Source organism: Mucor velutinosus, assembly GCF_035048745.1.
Source record: "Mucor velutinosus strain NIH1002 chromosome Unknown tig00001563, whole genome shotgun sequence".
Taxonomy (NCBI): domain Eukaryota; kingdom Fungi; phylum Mucoromycota; class Mucoromycetes; order Mucorales; family Mucoraceae; genus Mucor; species Mucor velutinosus.
Window position 1 is genome coordinate 3,222,168 of NW_027041904.1, and position 22,197 is coordinate 3,244,364.

The window sequence follows — 22,197 nt, forward strand, 5'->3', positions numbered from 1 at the left end:
GTTTAGAAGAAAGGAACTCGAATGAATGTGTTTGTTTCATTGTAAATCATGGCGGCTAAAGCGTACCAAGCAACAAGGGCCAAAGTAAACGAGCACCAACCACCAATCTTTGCTAATACAAGGATGCCAGTAAAGGCACTAATAGCAGAGAAGAAGAATGACAAGGTAGAGAGGCCCAAAATCATGCGCACCAAGACGGGTTGACGGAAGGTGCCCAAGAAGAAGATGAAGGCAGCAAATGAATAGCCAATCTCAATCAAGCCTAAACACATTTCCAGTTCACCAGCTGCAGCTGCAGGACCCAAGAAACCAGCGCCAGGGATCATCATGATGCCAAATGCAAGAAAGAAACTGGCAAATGTAAAGAAGGAAGCAGCAGAAAAGGTGTTTTTGTGGACAATCTCAATCACAGCAGCAGTGTATTGACCAAGTGCACCATAGGAGATGGCTACACCCGTAGCGACTTGAGGTAGATTTGTAACAATGCCAGCATTATAGATACCCAAGATAAACGAACAAAGACCGAATGAAGCAAAACCGATAGCAGGACCTACTAAAGTCTTTTGAAATTCTGCTAATTCTGTTGTTTGAGGAACAGGAAAGAGAGTTTTCTTTTGTTCTTGCTGAGCTTCCAGATTGCCTAAAGATACAGATTCTTGATGAACAATATCTTTTTCAATAGAGGTTGTAGACATTTAAAATAGAGAGAAATGGAGAAAGAGAGAGAGAGGGTAAAGAGACATGATATCGAAAGGCTTGCCTCTATTTATAGTTGTGGGATTGACACTGTCTTTCTACTACAGATCGAGACAATACACAATGCAGAATAGGATGCGCTCTATGCCGAATCAGTTGATACTCACGAACACAAAAATTCGAGACAAATGAAATTGCTTTCCCATCTATTGTCTGTACTCTATTCACACTTGCCTTATTCAACTTTTAAGGAAATATAAATCCCTTTTCCCGTTTTATTGTATTTGTTTGCAGTGTGTTTCATTGATGTGTGTAATTCACACGGGCTATGGATTTATCAGAGTAGTTGGCGGCCATCATTCTCTACTATAGACACAGTGCAGGACATCACTGGCCATAGTATTATCAAGTACTGTATGTGGCCTGCAGACACACATCTTGAGCCACAATAATACGACCCCATCTGCTGCATTAAATTTAATAAACTCATGTTCTAAGATTACACACACCAGATGTCAACAGCAACTTTAAATCTACCAAATTGGAATTTGGTGCAATGCTCGGCGCTCTCTTTCTTGAGAATATTTCCATAATTTGAGACGTATATCGTCTTTGTCATCTTAATTCCCCACACTCTTCATCGAGATATACACATCCAGTTTCTGGAATTACCTTGTTGAGAATCATCTACCACAAATTTATCCTTATTGTCTAAATCAGGCTGAAAGCCAATCATCTCTCTCAAACTATGCTGAAAGGAGTATGTTGTGTATACTTGATGGCCGAGATTTATGCACTTCTTTTTATACCAATGTTGATCAAACGTATGCATTCACCGTGATGAAAGCAACAAATAGAAGGAACTATTTCATTGACCCACAAACACATTGAAAAAAAAAAAAACTGAATACAGAGATATAATAAATAGCAATAAATTCAGCTCAATTGCCATTAATTATGTCAGTGTAGCCTGAAGTTTTACTTTCCATTCTAAAGCGATAACCCTCTATAAGCAATCTACAACCGTGGATCTGACTCTTTTGCGATGTTGCACGGTTGTATCTATGGGAACAACAGAGTTACGGACAGGCAGCATACTTGAATTGCCATGAGTTACTCAAAAATACGCAACATGTAGTGAAATTAGGATGCATTCAAACAGTGATTTCTCGTGCTGAAAGCGGTTTTAGACTACCAGAATAGCGCCAAACAGTTGCTTTCATCTAGCAGTTACTTCCTGGTATGTTTACTCAACTTTTTTGGAGTCTCCAAAATTTGACCAAAAACCATGAGGTACCCCTCATGGTTTTCATCAAAAAACAAACAATCGCGTTTTTGACCTCAAAAATGAAGGCTTTTATTATAGTATATATTGCATCAAAATGTTTCTCTCGATCCAAAGCAACCCTTGAGACTTTATTTGTAAGACCTTGCGATATAAAATCTCGACATTTTGGCACTAAACGTTATTTCATATTCTCAAGAATGGCTCAATAAGTTTGTTCAAACCACACACTTCAAATGGCACCATCGGATGCGCCTTGAAAAGTATTTACAATAAGCTTAAGGGTGTACGGGGTAATCAAAGCAAATCATACAGTCGGATTGTCTAAAACAAATCAAACAAGTCGAAAACGGACAAAATGAACGAGTAGAAACATGATGTTTCGAAGTCAGAATTTGAAATATTTTATGGTGGTGGCTGGTGGCTAGCTGGCTGGCAAGAGCAATGCCCTGCCTATGCAAAGGTAATTGATGCTGTTGGAAGGTCATCAGTGAAGGATTGCGGATTGAAAAAAGTAATATCGCTTCGTTTGACTACACTACTTTCTCTTTGTTACAAATTTGCTTGTCCAAATGCAGTTCTTTTGATCCGAAATGTGAAACTGACGTCTACATTGCACATGCTACTTGGATTATACCAGACGGTATCGTCTTTGTACTCTTGACAAGCTGGGCACCCTTATCGACAAGATGAATCACGGTCTACAGAGTATCGAGGGGAGGATCAAGCACTGTCGCTCAAATCAGGAAACTAAACAGGGACAGAGACATGGATTTGTTGTAATAGAATCAGATTGGGTTTTGACAGAGTTAGGTATTCGGTCCATCGAGGTTTACTGGATTATACCAAGCAGCTTGCTTCTAACTCTATTCGGTATACATAGTCGAAAGTGCGCATTGTCATGGCTGCTGGTTGTATCAATCTCAATCTCCTTCTCAAACACATTTCAACATCATCCTACGAGATGATGTCTTTTCCAGCGACGCTCATGTAGACCACTTAAAATGTAGTGACACATAGAAGCTCATGCAATTCCATTCTATATTGATCATGGTTCCTGATGATTCTTTTTTCGCAACTCTAAAATCAAGCATCTGAATTGAAATTTACCAAGGAACAATAGCGTACAGTGTTACCATTATGATAGGATGGAGAGATCTTTTTTTTTCATCATCTCGATTTGCGTTATGTTTCATTGAATTCCAATGTCAAAAGTTTCGCTTTGAATGGTACCGGCCTTGTGTCGGAAATAGCTGTTCATTGGTACATTTCCGTAGGTTGTATATCAATAAGCCACCAGTGCTACAATTTGATTTTTTTTTTTTTAGGATGAATCAACTGTATGCGGAGGCCAGATTTTTTTTTCACCACAGCTATTAGTCAATGCTTGACATTGTTTGAATTTCATTTTTTTTCCTCTTGACCAAAACAAAATGCCAATTTTATCCGTTTCTACACCATCTTCAAGTTCCAACAGTACAGAAACGATGCCCATCATTATAGAAAAGCCAGCTGTAGTACTAGCAGCCGCATCAACATCAGCATCAGCAACGCCGTGTGATTGCAGTGTGCCTTGTTGCAAACAACATGCAACCGAGTCTGTGAAAGATGTATCCAAGCAGCTACCAAACAACCGAAAAAAGAGAAACACTTCGTTGGTCTCTCGTGACGAAGATGATTATTGGGTTGATATCTCCAACAAGAGACTGAGAAATACTCGTTTGGGCGCATTGTATGCTGGTTCTCGTTTTAAAGGTGTACAGAAATGTGGTATTAGCAAATACAATGTGATGGTGGACATTCAGGTAAGTGTTTGTGTGTATGCCATGTCGATTTAGGACATGTTTATTTACACTGGCAATTCATCTAGCATGTTGATTTAAAGGAGAGCAAAATCAGTGGATATTTGAATATTGAAGGACTCACGAATGAGTGTCCAGAATTAACAGTGAGTGTCTACTTGTGATCTCATTTGATATACCACCAATAGCTCATACGTTGACTAGACATTCTTCGAAGGCGAAATTATTGGACCTCAATACCCATTCTTGACTAGAAAATGGCAAGCACAGCAATACATTGATGCGTTGCATTGGGTAAGTGAGGAGAAGTGAAGGTGGTGATTTGATTTTGGATATTCAACATTGGATACAACAGGGCAAATTTCCTTCCTTTGAACCATACTTGCATACCTTCAACGACGACGATTTCACATATGATCCATTTGACAATGATTTCATCTACATGCGTTGGAAGGAGCATTTTTTGGTGCCTGATCACTGCGTGAGTAATATTGAAGGAGCCAGTTTTGCAGGCTTTTATTACATTTGCTATCAACGTTCCACCAATGAAATCAAAGGTTTCTACTTTTACCACAACAACCCTGAATGGTAACTCGAGTGTGAATATGTCGTGGTAGAGATCAGTCGAATTAACTCTTTGAATCTCTATAGGTTCCAGCAATTGGTATTGGAGCATGTGGAGGAACACTCTTTCAGCAATTTTGAATTTCGTTGATTCAAACATCTCTCTCTCACTCTCACTCGTTTTTCCCACGAATGCACATATACCTTGTATATACACTTTAACAGATCAAATAATCTTCTTATCTCCCCTTCCTTTTTCACTTTCAACATACAAACAGCAGACACACTCACCTTCATTATTCTATCCAACAGTCATTTAATATATAAATTTTATACACACTAAGATACAAGTTTTTTGAATGTATGCAATGCTTCCGACGCCAATCGACACTTTCCAAGGAGCTGAACATCCCAATGCCCTTATAAATTAAGGTTGAAGCAAAAATCAGTAGGTCAAATTTACACTTCTGAATGACATTGCTGCAAACTTGTGTAGCAGTGTGTTACCTGTGATTTAATGCCGAAGATGTCTGTGGTGGGCTAAATATAATGGCTGATTTACGCTGATGCATACAGGCTGTAATTATCGAGCACAGCTACTTGCACAAATGAAGGCGACTGTAGCGTTGGCCATGATATGTAAAATAATAAATCACCATTAGACCATCCATCGGGAGATTATGATTTACGCTTTACATATTTGTGCGATGATACCAACAGCATAGAAAATGGATTAACAAACACAGCATGTGCTGAACTGTCCATCTCAAGACATCCAAGAATATATAGCTATTGCAAAGCAGACTGCAAAATTCAGCTTTTCAGTATATAGAATCGACATTTGGATTCTCTGTAACAAACAAGCAAAATCCGATGCAGGACACTCATCAAACAGGACAACTATAAATACCTTCCTATGCTTTCAGTTTGTTTCTCTTTTTTTTTGGCGTTCACTTAAAAATGATCAGATCAATGAAAAGGTGGACAATCACTGCTTGTATCACGCTTGTTGGTATTCAAGGTTTCGTGCATGCTAAGGTATTGCCTCAAGAAAGAGTGATAGTCAATGGTATATGATTGAAGATTATAAGCTGAAGCCATTTATGTCTTGTTAAACTACTACCAAAGACAATAGTAATTCACATAAAGTGTCAGGCACACAGGGTGCTGTCGCTGTAGAGAATGAACAGTGCTCTCAGGTTGGGTTGGATGGTATTTAGCTCAGAACGATTGACTGTGCATGAAACCATGGATTCACAAGTGTCATTTGTAGTGTTGAAAGATGGTGGCACTGCCGTGGATTCTGCAATCGCGTCAGCGTTATGTATTGGTGTTATCAATAGTTTTGCCACAGGTATGTCTTTGTGTCATGACATGTCACTACTATGCGTTTGTACTCATTGCAGTTATTATACAAAAGGCATTGGAGGGTAAATAAAAGCAACCAGCACATGTCGCACATACCATATAATATCAATGTACCATGTAGTGGAGGATTCATGCTGATCCGTGATGCCAATGGTGAATACGACTTTATTGATTTCAGAGAGACTGCCCCAAGCGCATCTACAGAAGACATGTATGCTCTTGATAGCATTTTGTCTCAGGTTACTGGACTCGCTGTAAGCGTTCCGTAAGTAGATTCATCACGTATTTTTGCATGCTGATATTAATATGAACTGTAGTGGCGAAATTCGTGGGTTTGAAATGGCACATAGCAAGTAAGCATGGGTCCAAGCTGATCGAAGCAGCATGCTGACACACATCACACACACATAGACATGGCAAGCTTCCTTGGTCTAGACTTTTCAGAGACTCCATTGATATAGCAAGAAATGGATTTCCTGCAAATGAGCTCATGTACAAGCGGCTCAAGGTACTTAATGATGCCCCATCCAATGAATCCTTGGTGATAACACACTGTTTGTAGGACTCGCAAGATTGGATGCTCGATTCAGCGGAATGGGTGGAAGTGTTTGCACCCAATGGCACTATTGCGCAGCCAGGTGATATCATTAAACGACCTACTCTTGCTACAACGCTTGAGACGATTGCCAGCAAAGGCGCCGATGCATTCTATTCTGGCTTTATTGCTGAATCTATCGTCAACACAACCGTAAACAATGGAGGCATCATTACACTAGAAGATCTTAAGAATTACAGAGCATTGAGTCGACCCGTCATATCCACCACTTATCACAACCACAAGATATTCACCACATCTGCGCCCACAAGTGGTCCCGTATTACTCAACATCTTGAACCTGATAGAACCCTTCAATTTTGCCAAGGATGGTGGTCGAACGGCGCTGAATATGCATCGATTAGTGGAAGCATTCAAGTTTGGATACGCAGCACGCACTGAGATGGGGGATCCGGCATTCACAGACATTGAGGAGAGAATGGAAGAGCTGATATCAAAAGAGTGGGCTGATTTAGTTCGAATGAATGTAACAGATGTAGGTAGATGAGCGAGGAATTAGATGATTTACATGGGCCTGACACTCTATACAGAACGAAACACATGGTCCTGAATACTACCAGCCTCGGTTTGAAGGAAACGAACCTCATGGCACTATGCATTTGTCCGTCGTGGACAAAGAGAATGCAGCTGTTGCTTTGACATCTACTGTCAACCTCATTTTTGGATCAAGAATCATGGACCGTGCAACGGGCATCATCTTGAACGACCAGCAAGATGATTTCAGCAGTGCTGGGATCTCTAATGCATTTGGTTTTAGTCCCAGTGTGGCCAATTTTGTTGCGCCAGGCAAGAGACCTCTGTCTTCTGTAACAGACACGATCATCGAAACTGAAGATGGGCAGCTCAAGATGGTGGTAGGTGCCTCTGGTGGGTCTGAAATCATCACAGCTACTCTCAATGTAAGTATCTAGTCTTTTACCTTGTGTCTATGAGACTCATCCTACGTAGGCCATTATCAACACACTTGATTTCAACATGGACCTATACGAAGCGGTTGGGCTACCCCGTATCCATCATCAGCTGCTTCCAAATCAGATTGGCATTGAACCAGGATTTGATGCTCGTATTGCTGAGGGATTGATCAAACGGGGACATGAGGTTTGTTGTATGATAGTCTCTACTGATGAAAAAATGACATTGACTCGTCACTTTCTATAGATATACAAATTAGATGCAAACGGCATCTTCTCGGCTATTCAAGCCATTGTTCGCTTTTCCAACGGCAGCCTCGATGCAGCCAGCGATCCAAGAAAGTTTGGGCTTGCTGCTGCCTACTGAACTACATAGGCCGGTTGTTCAAACACACTGACTAGGCATACGTGACATCATTTATAGAGAGGATAGACAGATATATAACTCGCGAGTTTCCCTATTCAAATAAAAGAAATTTTACCTTTTTTTTTCTTTCTTGTCTGTACATAATAACACTGACAAATCTGATGAGCCAGAAGAAGCAAGATTCCAATAACAAAGATCAGAGTCAAAAGGGCTTGAATTTCTCTTTTCAAGACATTTTAGGAGACGAGCAAGGAAACACGGGCAATCCACAATTTCAGTCTATCGTTCAGACATTTAGAAATCAAGACAATCAATCTGCTTCTTACAATAACATGCCACCTGAACTGCATCATCTGTTTGATCTGCCAGAATCGTCATACGCGTCTTCAAATGCTCAAACATGGAATCGACCACAGAGCAACAGTAGCACACCCAACGTCTCATTCAATACGCCACCTGCCGTTCAAGAGTCCACCTCTTCTTCTTCTCCCATGAACAGTAATAACAGTAACAGCACGTCTCCTGCTACGCAAGCAGCATCGCCTTCATTACCAGTGCAATCATCACCTGCACCCGCTTCCAGCCTACTGCAATCATCACCCCAACCAGTAGCAGCAGCAACAACCAACACTGCAACAAGTGCACAGACATCGCCTCAAGCGACACCAACTCCTCCTACTACTACAAGTGCGCATCCATCCCCCCAAATTCATTCGCCATTAGCAACACAAGCTTCGCCTCAAGTCAATATACAATCACCTGCCACACATCAATCATCTCCTCATCCCATCAAAGCATCTCCGTCACCACAACCAAGCATTGCTCCATCACAACCTGCCTCAGGAGCAGCTACGCCCATTGCTGTGCAATCGCCACAGCAGCCACTGGCACAAAAGACACAAAGCTCGCCTGTCCATGTTCGTTCCTCACCTGTTGCACCGCAGCCATCGCCCAAAGTGATTGCTCCTCAACAACAACAGCCACTTCAACCTCAATCTGTTAATGCAGCAGGGACGACAACTACGAGTGCTCCAACAGCAGCAGCAGCGGCAGCAGTAGCCACCCATGCTACCACACAACCTTCTTCTGGAGGTAAATCGCAACGATACAAATACTATTTATAGTGTACTAACCTCATCCTATTGACAGCGACATCTATGACATTGTTGGACAATTTGACAGCTCAATTATCACCCGACCGCAAAGAGCGATTTATCGAGTTATTTAGACAATTACAAGGAAATGCAGTTACAGCAAACCAATTTCTGGCTCAAGCAAGGATGTTATTAGATCAGCAACAATACCAACAATTAGAGAATCTCAAAAGTAAACCTGCTGTACCTAATGCTGCTGCTACTGCTGCTACTGCTCGCAATCCAGCCATCCGACCTCAGCAATCGCCTAATATTAAACAAACCATGAGCAGTTCTCAGATACGAGCAGAGGATACGCAACGAGCCATGTCAGGATTAATGTAAGGGGTCGATCTGTGAATAGTGAATAGCCATGCTGACCCTTATTTTGCCATTGCTTAGTGCCCCGCAAGCCAAAAGAGCGAGAACATCAGATATACCCATCAACTCATCACAGCCTTTACCCATGTATAGAGCAAACCCTGCGCCTGTTTCTCAGTTACAGCAACAGCAGCTAATGCAACAGCAACAGCTCCATTTACAGCAGCAACAGCAACAAATGCTGCAACATCAACAAAATCAAATGAAGCAACATTTGATCCAACAACACCAACAGCAGCAATTATTGCAACAGCAAGCACAACAGGCACAACAAGCACAGCAACAACAACAACAACAACAACAACAACAACAACAGCAGCAACAGCAGCAGTTGTTACCGCAACAATCGTCATCTCAACCACAAACTCCCTTGATACAGCCACAACCACCTCAAAGTAGCCAGCCAGTTGCACCTGATCAATCCAAAACCGACAGTGCATCTGCAAAGGTAAATTCAGAGTATAAATGGCGGTGTTGTGCAGAATTTAACACATTTCTTTTTTTTTTCTTGTAAAAGACTGAGGCCGCTGAACAGACATCCGGTATCCAACAAGACTTTATGAATGCAGACATGCTCAAAACGATTCTTGAAAAATACAGTAAGTTGCTTTAAGTAAGAAAAGGAATGAGTGTGTATTGAGCCCTTGCTTTCATTAGCTACTGCTGCTGATCTCAAACTAGGCAGTAATGTAGTTGCATTGATGGCACTGGCGACAGAAAAGCGAATTCAGGGCCTTGTGCAGCACATGATCTTTGCGTCCAAACACCGAGTTGATTCACAAACGTTTACACAGCCAGCAATGGATGAATCGGGCCATCTTCCCTTTAAAATTGTGGATATTCAAGACATCAAGAAACAGCTGCTTGCTATCGAACGTGTTGAGAGAGAAGAGGAAAGAAAACGCAGAGAAATACTGCTGGAAAGAGAAAGAAAGGCACAGATGGGAGAAGACGGTGGAGACGCTGGCGATGATGACAGACCCTCCAAGAAGAAAAAGAAGAAGGAGATGGGACCTGGTGTCACAGCAAGATACATGAGTGATGATGTTCGCAATAAAACAACCAACGAGACAGCGTTGATGATTGCTGGTGGTGTGATGAAGAGCTGGATGTTGACGGGCAGCATGGGCGGAGGTGGTGGTGGTGGTGGAGGAGGAGGAGCTTCCTCAAAGGAAAAAACATCCTCATCAGCATCAGTAGCAGCAACGCCCATTTCTAGACAGAATAGCAATGCAGTTGTAGGAGCTCCCGCAATCACACAAAATGATACCATTGCTGCAAGCTCACCTTTAGCTATATCACCACTAGGCGGCGTCAACAACTTGAACTCACCTGTTGCAACTGCACCTTTATCAACATCTCCCACTAGCGCAACATTCCATGAGGCAGCATTAGCAGCCAATATAGCCGTACCTACGACGCCTACAGCAACACCAGATGAAGATCAACCCAGGGGAAGAGGCAGACCAAGAAGACGAAAGTCTGGGAGTGGGCCTGATGTCATGACTGGCAAGAAAGTAAAAGGATTTGGTAGAGCAAATACATCAGCAGAGGGTGGTTTATTCTTACCGCCTTCGACTATTGGTCGCCCTCATCGATTAGGCGAACAAGGTGCTCGTAAGATTACAGTGAGAGATGCTTTGTTTGTCTTGGAGGATGAATATGAAAATAGTATGGATAGTGCTCGTCGTACATTATTGAAGGCGTATTCAACCTATTTGAAATAAATTGACCATGTCTGATTGATTATCTATCTTTTTTTTTATGTGAATGTTGTCGGACCTGATCATTGTCTAATAGTAATACTCACCAAGAAACAAAGAGCCACACACACACACACTGCTATCAGTATTCAGCCAATTTCTTGAAAGGAGGATGTTGTGGTTTCCTGTAAAAACCACTGTAAAATACTACATGGCCACTTTTTTACATGCTATTCCAATTAAAATGATATAAAAGAGCTTTACAATGGTTTCGTATCAGCTATTTATTCTTTCATTTCTTTAAACAAAAGAGTCGTATCTCGGTTCTCAAGGTAATAATATATTCTTTGCAATTCAATATTATAAAACATATAGAAGAGGCTATTCAATAACATGTACTTTTTTTGACAGATCTTTGCCAATACTTGACTGAAGCTGCAAATGCTTCTTTCACAGACTTCTTGAAGCAGTTTTGGTGCTGGCATTGGGATAGCATCTCAGGAGGTCCCTGAGTCTAATTGTGGCGCTAAACATACAGGGAAGAAACTGACCAGTTACGAAGATGAGAAAACGAGTTCTAATGCTTTGAAATTAACCAAAAGCACTAGACGGCAAAACTCATTGCTTCCGCGAGACGAGCAGTTTGTGCAATCGCCGTTGCTATCGGCAACGTAAGAACAGTGTGATTAATCACATTTTTATTTCGTGATAAAACTAACACTGTTTTCATTGTAGAATTTTTGCTGCATACAGATCGCCGCTACCGTACACACCATCTCGAACGTGTACACTACTACCATCAAGATGTTTACACGGAGAGAATCACCGCCGCAAGAAGAGCATTGTAGGAAGCTGCTGCTGCCTATCAGGCACAACTACCCTGTCAGGTACGTTTCAATCGCTACGTTTTAAAACAAAAAAAAAAAAAAAAAGACGTAGGCAAGATTATCTAATTATTCTTCGAACAAGATAGCCCATTAAATTGAAACATGCTGGTTATCAATATAAACAACACATGTTTTGCGGGGCATTTGATACTGGGAGAATTCTTTACCTAGTATACTGCTGTGTAGTACTTCCAATTTCTTTTTTTTTTACCATGCATCATATAGTAAGTTTGAGAGATATCCCTCATATGAAAGTGTTTAATGGATGCTAGATCGAGTGATTGCACCTTGTCTTGCTTCAAAATATAAAGAATAATTTAAATCCTAACTGTTTAGATATAATTTTATTACAAACACAATATTATGATACATGTCAGATCAACAGAAAATTAACTAGTTGTAGACCTTTTCTCTTTCAATCCCTGAGCCAATCAGATCGCTTGAAAACTCCGCTGACCTAAAAAAAAATTTGCGAGGGTTTCCCCTTGTTTGGATGTGAGGCAAAATTTTAAGCTCCGCTATATAGCAATATAGCTGTTACTATCATCAAATTTCCCTCAGGCGCTAGAGCATGCCCTACTTACACCATCTAGCTTTAGATTCTGGCGTTGAGACCCTCAATCATCACTAAAGTAAGTAGTGATAACCAAGTGGAGACAGCCTATCTCCCTCCTAGCCTCGGATAAAGTCTTGTTGAGCTTCAGCGATAGGCACATCCACCACAACGTAAAAAAGGTATGCTCCAAATGAAACATAATAATAATAAAAGTAAGAAGAAAAGTACATAATACTCTAAGAGTAGAGTAGTATGTAGGCAAAAAAGAGACACTCACACGAAGCGAGCCAAAGAAAAGTATTACAATTACAACATCAAAGATGTTTAAAAAAGCTCGTTGTTGTTGCAAGAAAAATGCATGCATGAGCAACGTGCATAGTAGTAATAGTCGGATGTAAAGCAACATGACACAAATACGCACAACTGCAGAAGCAACAGTGGTATTATAAGTTTGCGATACAGCATAATGACTAATGTTGTTTCATATAAAGCTACAGAGGAAACACTACCAACAAAAGAAAAAGAAGAAAAAAAACGCAACAACGCAAGCATCATGAATGCATTATCACGAAAAAGGAAGCAATAATATAAGCGTTCAAAGAAGTTTTATATCATTGCGACCAGAAGAAAGGACATACTTACCACTAACCGCAGCCACAGATATACCAGAAGAGTATGGGCAATCACCGGAGACAGACCAGAGAACGAGCATGCACCAAATACAGTAGACCAGGAAAGACCAGATTAGCAGCAGCAGCAACACCAACACCATAGAAAAACCAAAGAACGAATGTTACAAGCAGAAACCAGACAAAGACCAAAGAAGTTACCACTTATCACCACCACAAATAGACCAGAGAATAAGCAATCACCAGAGATAGACCAGAGAACGAGCATACATCACAGATAGCAGACCAGAAAAGGCCAGACTAGCAGCAGCAACACCACCTGCAGCAATACCAGAAGCAACACCAGAAGCAACAATAACAACCTAGAAAAACGAACGGGCGACGCCAGAGACCAGACAAAGATTAAAGAAGTAACCGCCAAAGATAGAAACCAAAGAAGCAACCACTAGACGTGATGAACCAAAGAAGCAGACAGCAGAGATAACAGAAAAGTAATGACAGCAGCACCTACGTCAAACAGGCAAAAAATTATCGAAATCTAATAAACAAATTCGATTAGTGCTGATTTTAAGTATGTCAATGCTCGTTATCGAATGATACCTACTGTTTTCCACCTCAAAGAAGCAGTATCAAGTACTTTTGACAGTGCAAGACCGTGTTATCAGATAATAAAGTGTTATTTTCAATTAAAAAGGTTCCAAAACCAGTATGGTTTGATACTAAACGCGTTTTGCAAAAAGGATAAAAAAAACGGTGGTATGGAAAAATGAGAGGGCGACCTATCCGACGTCACGGCCAATAGTATTGGTCTCAATCTTCTGTTGTGGCAGCCGTAGTAACTGCTGCATTTTAATTTGAAATTGTGCAGTGGGTATTTTTGTATTCAAATTTGACTTGATTTCACATTCTTTAAACGTTTTTGCTAAATTTGACTATGAAAACTGTCGTTGTTATACTTTACTTTCTAATGCATCTATAAAGAGTCAATAAAGGCGCATCGAATGATGCTGGTTGCATTCAGCTTTCACACCAAAAATAATGAACAATCTGCAAAAATATGAAAACAGGTTTTTTGCCAATATGTCAAAATTTAGCATATAAAAGCTCCAGAGAAATAGTTTTCAATGTTGCGTTTTACCATTACAATCAATTTGATCTAATAAGTATCATAGAAAAAGTCTTCATTTCTCGGGTGAAAAACGCGATCGTTTGATTTTCAAGGATTTTCCCTTGCTAATACTCATGTAAAAATGAGGATTTTCATGAATTTGTAGTGACCCAAAATAAATTGAGATAAAGCATCAGTAAGTAAGGCGTAGCTAAGAAGAGACGTTTGGCCTTATTCCAAGCGTCCACAAAGCTTTGTAGCATGAGTTATCCGTGCTTCAAAATGGCTAATTTTGGACAGAATTTGACCTAAAAATAAGGCGTAATATGTTGTACTGTCAAAGAAATGAGTTAATTGCAGTTCTTTCTGTAATGAAATAGCCACCCAAACTCAACTTGATTGAAAACCAGAATTCTTAAAATAACACTCATGATGAACTCGCAATAATAAGTCGATGATAATAATCGGTTGTTGTCAACTGTATCTAAAACGAAAGCAAAAAGCTGCTGCATACAAGCATGCATCTTAGGCTACATTTACTTTCTCCTCAAGCCACCTTTTACAGTATAGCAGCATAGATGATGTTTATCGTATCACATCACATCTATGTTTACAAGTCTAGTCAATTGTGTGTGCACAGGTGCCTCAGGAACTACAATACATTCAATCTCCCTAAAGTCAAGATATCGAGATCCACCTACACTACATGAAACATATCGACTTAGGTGGCCTCTCAACAAGCTATACCAACAATCCATAAGGCCCCAGTGGCCTGCTATTTATATACCACCTCAACTTAGTAGTCATTGACCACGGATCTACCATATTTAAGCAAGCTAGATGCCCTGTAATAAAGAAGCTTTTTGCCTTCGTTTTAGATACAGTTGACAACTGATTATTATCATCGACTTATTATTACGAATTCATCATTTTTTTTAATCAAAACCTTGATTGTATCATTACTACTACTCTTACTACTACTACTTCTCAATTTTGTATACTCTGATGCCTGCTCAAAGTACCACACCCCCCTTCCGAATCTAAGCCTGCTGGAAACACTGAGCTGCGTCCTTCAGACGCCAGTGCCACCAAGGCTGTAGATATTACTGGCCCTTCTCAGTTTTTTCTCGCTGAAATGTTTCAGAAATTGAGTGGTCATGCTGGCGAAGCTCCCACTACTACTGCCAGTGAGGCGATGGACCTCGATCCCCCTTCCTCTGCTAGTTCATCTTCTAGTGATGTGGATCTTCAAGGTCGCACTGATCAGTTGAAGCTAATTGTTGACAATCAGCTCGCCGAAGTTCAGCTTCTCTCTACGACCTTGCTCCTCGAGCAAAGTGAGGAGGCCAGAGCCCAGGCCCTAGCTCGGTTGATCCAGTTGAATACGTCCATTCAAAGTATCATACAGATTCGAGATTGTTTGCTTGCATCCAAAGCTACTGCAAATGATAACCTCGTTTCTTCGGCTGCTGCTTCGTTTGGCTCATCCTCAGTCGATGGAGTCAAATCCAACAAGAGCGCCTCAGTACCGGTTTTCTTTCCCAACAACTTACCTGCATTTCAGTGGGTTGGTATGGATGAATTCGACCCCAAAAGCCCTATATTTCCTACAGTCGACGCTTGTCTGTTGAAGTTTGAGGATGTCATGTTCGCTTACAAGATGGATTTCGACAAGGAATATGCTCGCTTAGTACCACCTATGCTGTCTCCAGAACAACGTACTTGGTACGGCTCGTTCACTTCTGCTTGCACTGCTCCTGCATCGTGGAATGATTTCAAGTCGGCTATCAAGGCTCGTTATGGCATTAGCGTATTGGAAGAACGTCAACGTTGTGCGTCTGATTTGTTGAGCATTCAACTTTTGCCCGGTGAAAACGTGAAGGCCTTTCTTGATCGTTTTACTGACTTGCGTCGTCGATCCCTGGATCAAGCCCCATCCGATTACTTGTTGGCTAAGTTGTTTCTGGATGCCATTCCTTGGGTAGTCAAGGATAAGATCAACACCATCCGTCAATCCAAGGGCATCATTGATAGTTACGATGTTGACATTATCGTCAGTATCGCTCGTGAATCACTATCAACTATGACCGCAAATGAGATTGCTGCCATCTCAGCACCCGCTTTTGCTCGCACTGCTGCTGGATCTGCTGCATCACAATGGGCTCCAGTTGCGTCTCCCCGCCGCTCACATACCATGAAGGCATCATCCTCAACTACTGATAGTCCTGCCGCTGTGTCTCGTGCTGGTGTCTCTTCTGGCCGCGTGGGCAAGCCTCACTTCAAGGCTACCAAGTCGTGCACTTTCCACCATGGAAAGCCTCACAACCATGACACCTCGGAATGTAAGCTCTTCTTGGAAGAGTTGAAAAACAAAGATGGTGCCAACTCTATGCCAACCAGCAACCAAGCATCGGGTCGCCGTTACATGATGTCGCTTGCGGATGCCAAGGCATTAGATCGATGCCGTACTTGTGGTGCCCACAATTACTCTGCTGGTCCCCATGAGTGCAACACGGCTGTGCGCACTGGTGATGCTCCTACTAGTACCTTACATCGTTTTGGTATGTTGCGCCTTCAAGAGGGCGTGGTGTCGTCTGCTACCACCGCTGGTAGCACTGCTATTGTAACTGCTCCTGCTGTTGATCCTACTGTGGGCTCGTTGTCTGAGGCTGGTGCAGCCATGTTCTGCAGATACCATCCAAATAGCAAGACCCATAGCACTGACGACTGTGTTGAGCTTTTGCAAGTGATCAAAAAGAACCCTCCGCGTTCTCAATCTCGTCTTGCTGTCGAGACCAATGGTGGCCGCAGTGCCGCATTATTGTCGTCATCGTCTATTTCGTCTCCTCAGGCCCAACCTACTACTGGTAATAATTCTGTTGTTGTTCAGGAAGATCAGCAAAGTAACAACAACTCGAGTGAATCTGGTTCCTCGTTGTTGGTGCCCGCTGCTGTTGCTAAACAGAGTCGTCACGATCAAAGTGATTGCCACTCGGCTGTTGAGCCTATGGACATTGATCTACATACTGCAGTTCATGCACACAAATGTAAGGATAATCAACGTTCCATCTTGCCTGTCAATAAGTCTAATTCACTTCTTATTCCGCTTGTCGTAGAATCGCACAAGGTATATGGTGTTTTAGATACGGGATGTACATTTTCAATTTGTTCCCCTCGTTTCGCCAACCAGCTTGGTGTTCAAATCAACCGCTCTGTTCATGGTCAGGTCCAGTTAGGCCATACAGACAGTGTTAAACCTCGTATTGGCACTTGCTCACTTAAAATCTCGTGTAATAAACGCAGTTTTATTCACACATTTGAGATATTTGATTTCTTTACTGATTCGGATGATTGCCCCATGTTGCTTGGGTTGGATATCATGCCTGATCTACAGATTGGAATCACTGGCCTTGCTTCAACATGGTTTGAAGAGCTTGGACCCAGACTTCCCGACCCCATTGATCCTGACATTGAGCCTAATAACGATCCATACGGATCACCTGCTGAGCGTGTAAAGGCTTTCAAACCTATTGAACAGTTATTGGTAGAAAATGCTGCCATTGATCTTGCTACTACTCATTGTAACTTGCCTGGTGCGATTGACCAACTCGAGACAATCCCTGGTAAGGTTGCCTATCGTGCTCCCTATCCTATTCCAGTTGTCTATAAGGAAGCTGTGTCTAAGCAGTTGATGGAGTGGGAACGAGACGGTGTCATTGAGCGCAGTCCAAGTCATAATGGCTGGAATTCTCCTTTGCTCGTCGTTGCCAAAAAGAATTCTAATGGTGAATATTCGTTTCACAAGCCATGTATTGTTGCTGACGTTCGCCTACTCAACCAAATCTTGGTCTCCACTGACAAGTACATTATGCCTCGCATTGATGAAATCCATGCTCGTCACAGCCGCGCTGTCATGACAAGTTCCATCAATATCAAAAGTTTCTTCACGAGTTTCTTGGTCGATCCACGTCATCGCCACAAGTTAGCCTTTACCGATCCATTCACGCAAACGCAATGGGTCCACAGGAAGGTGTGCTTTGGAGTAAATTTCATGGGCAATTTAGCTATGCGCTTGATATCCAATTTTTTTACCGACATGCTTGATCAGGTGTCACTTTATATCGACGATTTAGGGTGCCTTACGTACACTGACTCTCTGGATGAGCACGTTGCGTTAGTCGCTGAGGTGATCCGTTGTCTGACCAAGGCTAATCTCCAAATTAACCAGGACAAGTTTGTGTTTGCTCAGCGCAGTACTCATGTGCTGGGTTGGAGCATCATTCAGAACCGCCTTGTGCCTGACGCTCGCAAATTGACCAATTTTCATCTGTGGCCTATACCTACCACTGGTAAGCAGCTGATGAAGTACTTGGGGTTTTGCAATTACTTTCGAAATGTCATCCCTGGATACAGCGAACTGGCTGTTGTATTCACACATATAACTGTTCCTGAATCATAATGTCGTAGATTGAATTGAGCAATAAACTATGCACATATGGAGCATATGTAAATAAGCTGTTCAACATGTAAACGATAATCATGATATTCACATAAGCTAAGTTTCGATAAGCTATTCTCTATATGTCAAAAGATAGCAGATAAGGAATGTAAGTAATTAACGTTGCCAAGAGCTACTAAAGATATTTAGACTGATCATCTATATCTGAAATAATTACCATTTAGCATAAGTGAGGATTGACACTAAAACTTAGCATGAGAACACCATTCTAGAGGGGTGTGTAAGCAATCCATAAATCATACATATAAATAGCAGTAGACATTCACCCTTCCCTTTTCTCTCTATCTGATTTTACGGAAAATAAAAAGACATATCCATTCTCACGTATTTCAGACAGTTACAACACTGGCAGCACCTCTCGATGCGTTGCGCAATTGTAAATCTCTTTCTGGTTTGTGGACTGATGCGCACACCAAGGCATTCAAATCGTTGCAGGATGCTCTGTCATCTCCAATCGCTCTCAGCCCAGTTGATTTTCGTTACAAGCTGCACGTCGCTACTGATGCCTCAGCTACTGCTATCGGTGGTATCATCTACTACATCAAGGATGGCGTGGTTCATTACGTTGTCATGGCGAGTCGTAAGCTTTCCCCTTCTGAAATGGCCTATTCTACCACCAAACGTGAGTTGCTTGCCATTGTCTACATGCTTACCAAATACCACAAATGGCTTTTCGGTATTGAGTTTGTCTTGCACGCAGATCATCGCTCTTTAATCTGGCTCCAAACGCAAAGTACGCCCAACATGATGCTGTTGACGTGGTATGAAAAACTGTTCTTTGATTGCAAGTATGAGCTGGTTCATATCCCTGGTACGCGTAACCTATTACCTGATGCACTCAGTCGGTTATTCACCTCTGACGATGGCGAGGGTGGCAATAACCTGGGTGGGGATAATCGTTATAACAATCAAAGTATTATGCTACCTGAAAAAAAGCGTAAACCTACGCGAAAGAACAAACATGGCTTCACCAACGCCAAAGAGTCCCAAGTCACTCAATTTTCTCTTGCTAAGCCCAATCACTCCAATCGTACGCAGTTCAAACGCAAGAAGCAATTCAACAATCAAAAGCAATTGCAGCAGCTTTCCTTTGGGATGCCAACCGAATTGGATCCACACTATTATTCCAAGGAATTGAATGATAGCAATGTTGATATTTTTGATGCGAGCACCTACAACATGCCATCTGTCAGCGCTCAAGATTTAAAGAATCAACAGACTGCTGATGCCAAAAGTTCATACAATGCTTCATCTGGTGGACAGTCAGATTGTAATGCTCTTATTTCACGTGCTATGAAATATGCTGATTACATGACTCCTCCTCCGAAGAAGGATCGTCTAGAGCTTGTTATGCGAGTGCATTTACTCGGTCATGTGGGCATCAATTCGATGGAAAAGATTTTGCACAATGATTACAAGGTACATTGGACCAACATGCGCAATGACATTGCCAGAGTAACCAAGGATTGTCATGCTTGTCAATCGCATGGTATCTACCAAGTGGGATATCATCCTCCTCGTAGTGTGTTGCCAGACAATGTGTTCGATCATATAGCTATCGATTGAGGTGATTTCGCTACGACTTCCACCTCGGGCAATAACTTCCTGCTAGTCATTGTCGATTATTTCAGTCGATTCACCATTTTACGAGCTCTTCCTGATAAGAGTCCAATCACTGTTGCAAGAGCATTGCTTAGTGTATGTTGTCTATTTGGATTTCCCAAGCGACTCACTAGTGACAATGGCTCTGAATTTGTTGGAGCATTTATGAGAGAGTTCAGTCAGATTAGTGGCATGGGTCGCTTGACCTCGTTGCCGTACGCTGCACAAGCTAATGGTGTTGTCGAAGCGTATGTGGGCATTTCGAAACGATCCATCATTAAATCATTGACACACGATGCTGCAGAACCTGAGGCATGGGATGAGTATCTCGATGTCATTCAGTACGCCATGAACATTCAATACGCTAGATTGCATCAATCGCAGCCGTTTGCTATCATGTTGTTTGGGCGTGCCCCAAATCTCTTCCAGGATTACACTCAATTGCGTAATGCTGACCAGACACCCGAGGATCCTACCAAGTGCAGTGAAATCAGGTTTAATGGATTTCACAAAAAAAAATAAAGCAAAGGTAAAATACAATAGAAATCAACTGTATTTTATTTTGTGTATAAAATGAACTGAAGATCCTGGAATTGAGTAAAAAAAAGAAGAGTATTTATACATTTGCATCTGGCTTGTAGGATTAGTGATGATAGAGAGCAATAGGTGCTGCTATTGCGATATCTGGCAAATGTTGTTGATGTTTGATTTAAAGTGGTAATCAATGCAGGAGCACTGGCCATAAGGGTCGATTTGAGTAACCTTGATGGGCTTGGGTGAGCTATCGTCATAGCATGATTTAATGTAACCTTGATGGTTTAAAGTGTGATGTTTGTTATTGAAGCATGGAATCCTTTATCTGGGATATTGTGCAACTATGGCAGCAGGGCATAGTTGTCATATTTGAATATGCTTGTTATTGATTTAATTCTATTTGGATAAAGATACCATCACCTATTACGACCATCATGGGTGTGATTGAATACACTGTGATCAGGAGTGATTCATTCACACGATGTGCGACATAAGCGTGTATCTTTACTTTAGTATTTTTAAATGGGTTTTTGATATACATTTGAGCGCTTTCATTAATAGATCCAAATAGCATGAATTTGAATGAGTGCTATTTGATGAACTTTGGTTTTCAATTAAGTTGCGTTTGGGTGGCTATTTCATTACACCAAGGAAGTCATTGATGCCCGCTTACAGAACATTAAGGATGTGGTAATCCCTGCCATCCATAAGCGTATCAAAGAAACACAATTGCGCAATCATGAGCGCTTCGAAAAGCATCACAAGATCATCGAAGAGAAGTACCCCATCAATTCAAAGGTCATGCTCTTCGACCCTGTCAGATCAACTAAACTTCACCCCAGATGGCTCGGTCCATATTTCATCAAGAACTATACTCGCAATGGTAGTTATACTTTAGCCGACATTACTGGTGAATTGCTGCCCCGTGATGTGCCTACCCAGCACATTCGCGTTGTCGATTTCTCGGACAATCATGTTACAAAAGGCTTACTTCCTCGCCACTATGAAGTGCAAGCCATCGTCAATCATCGCGTTGAAAGAAAGACTGGTCGAATGAAGTTTCTTGTCAATTGGGTAGGTTATCCGTCCTCGAAGGACAATACCTGGCAATATGAAAGCGATTTTGATTCCAAACGACCTATTCGCGACTACTGGGATCGCATTGCACCGGATCACAAGAGTCCCAATCGACTCCTTCCCAACACTGTCAATAAGCGCAAGATTTATAGTCGTCGTAAGCATGCAGGACCGTCCGTCACATTGCGTTATCCGTCGATTCCAAACTCTCGTAACCACAACATTCAGCAATAGCCGTGATCTTTTTGTCCTTGATTTGTTTTTTTTGGCCTGAATATGTTTTTTTTTACAAGGTTTTTCTTCGATCTGCTATTCCCTTTGCTGCTATTATCTTCTGATAACCTCTCCTCGTATACCCCATGTATGTTGTTTTTTTGGCACCATCTCGGTTTTTTTACTTCATATTGGTTTCCATCGCTTTGCCTGTCTACCTGTTCGTATCGCCTTCTCTTGTTTCTTG

The 22,197-nt window shown here is 41.7% G+C and overlaps 6 protein-coding genes across 6 annotated transcripts; 5 read left to right on the forward strand and 1 right to left on the reverse strand.

The window, feature by feature from the left end:
• Window positions 1–2: 2 nt before the first annotated feature.
• Window positions 3–695, reverse strand: ATC70_009675 (PITH domain-containing protein; the record flags this gene model as incomplete). The annotated part of the gene is made up of 1 exon (XM_064828903.1): window positions 3–695. The coding sequence occupies one exon, from the start codon at window positions 693–695 to the stop codon at window positions 3–5; it is 693 nt and encodes a 230-aa protein (XP_064686105.1).
• A 2,719-nt stretch (window positions 696–3,414) lies between these two features.
• On the forward strand, window positions 3,415–4,498 carry ATC70_009676 (uncharacterized protein; the record flags this gene model as incomplete). Its single annotated transcript, XM_064828904.1, has 5 exons — window positions 3,415–3,786; window positions 3,852–3,929; window positions 3,988–4,077; window positions 4,139–4,371; window positions 4,435–4,498. 5 exons carry the CDS (start codon window positions 3,415–3,417, stop codon window positions 4,496–4,498), a joined length of 837 nt encoding a protein of 278 aa, XP_064686106.1.
• Window positions 4,499–5,529: 1,031 nt separating this feature from the next.
• Window positions 5,530–7,608, forward strand: ATC70_009677 (uncharacterized protein; the record flags this gene model as incomplete). The annotated part of the gene is made up of 9 exons (XM_064828905.1): window positions 5,530–5,701; window positions 5,768–5,777; window positions 5,837–5,980; window positions 6,033–6,068; window positions 6,127–6,223; window positions 6,278–6,805; window positions 6,861–7,229; window positions 7,279–7,428; window positions 7,489–7,608. 9 exons carry the CDS (start codon window positions 5,530–5,532, stop codon window positions 7,606–7,608), a joined length of 1,626 nt encoding a protein of 541 aa, XP_064686107.1.
• A 7,402-nt stretch (window positions 7,609–15,010) lies between these two features.
• Window positions 15,011–18,464, forward strand: ATC70_009678 (uncharacterized protein; the record flags this gene model as incomplete). The annotated part of the gene is made up of 2 exons (XM_064828906.1): window positions 15,011–15,023; window positions 15,082–18,464. 2 exons carry the CDS (start codon window positions 15,011–15,013, stop codon window positions 18,462–18,464), a joined length of 3,396 nt encoding a protein of 1,131 aa, XP_064686108.1.
• A 421-nt stretch (window positions 18,465–18,885) lies between these two features.
• ATC70_009679 (uncharacterized protein) lies at window positions 18,886–20,648 on the forward strand (the record flags this gene model as incomplete). The annotated part of the gene is made up of 3 exons (XM_064828907.1): window positions 18,886–18,900; window positions 18,960–20,043; window positions 20,137–20,648. The coding sequence occupies 3 exons, from the start codon at window positions 18,886–18,888 to the stop codon at window positions 20,646–20,648; spliced, it is 1,611 nt and encodes a 536-aa protein (XP_064686109.1).
• Window positions 20,649–21,461: 813 nt separating this feature from the next.
• ATC70_009680 (uncharacterized protein) lies at window positions 21,462–21,971 on the forward strand (the record flags this gene model as incomplete). The annotated part of the gene is made up of 1 exon (XM_064828908.1): window positions 21,462–21,971. The coding sequence occupies one exon, from the start codon at window positions 21,462–21,464 to the stop codon at window positions 21,969–21,971; it is 510 nt and encodes a 169-aa protein (XP_064686110.1).
• Window positions 21,972–22,197: the final 226 nt, after the last annotated feature.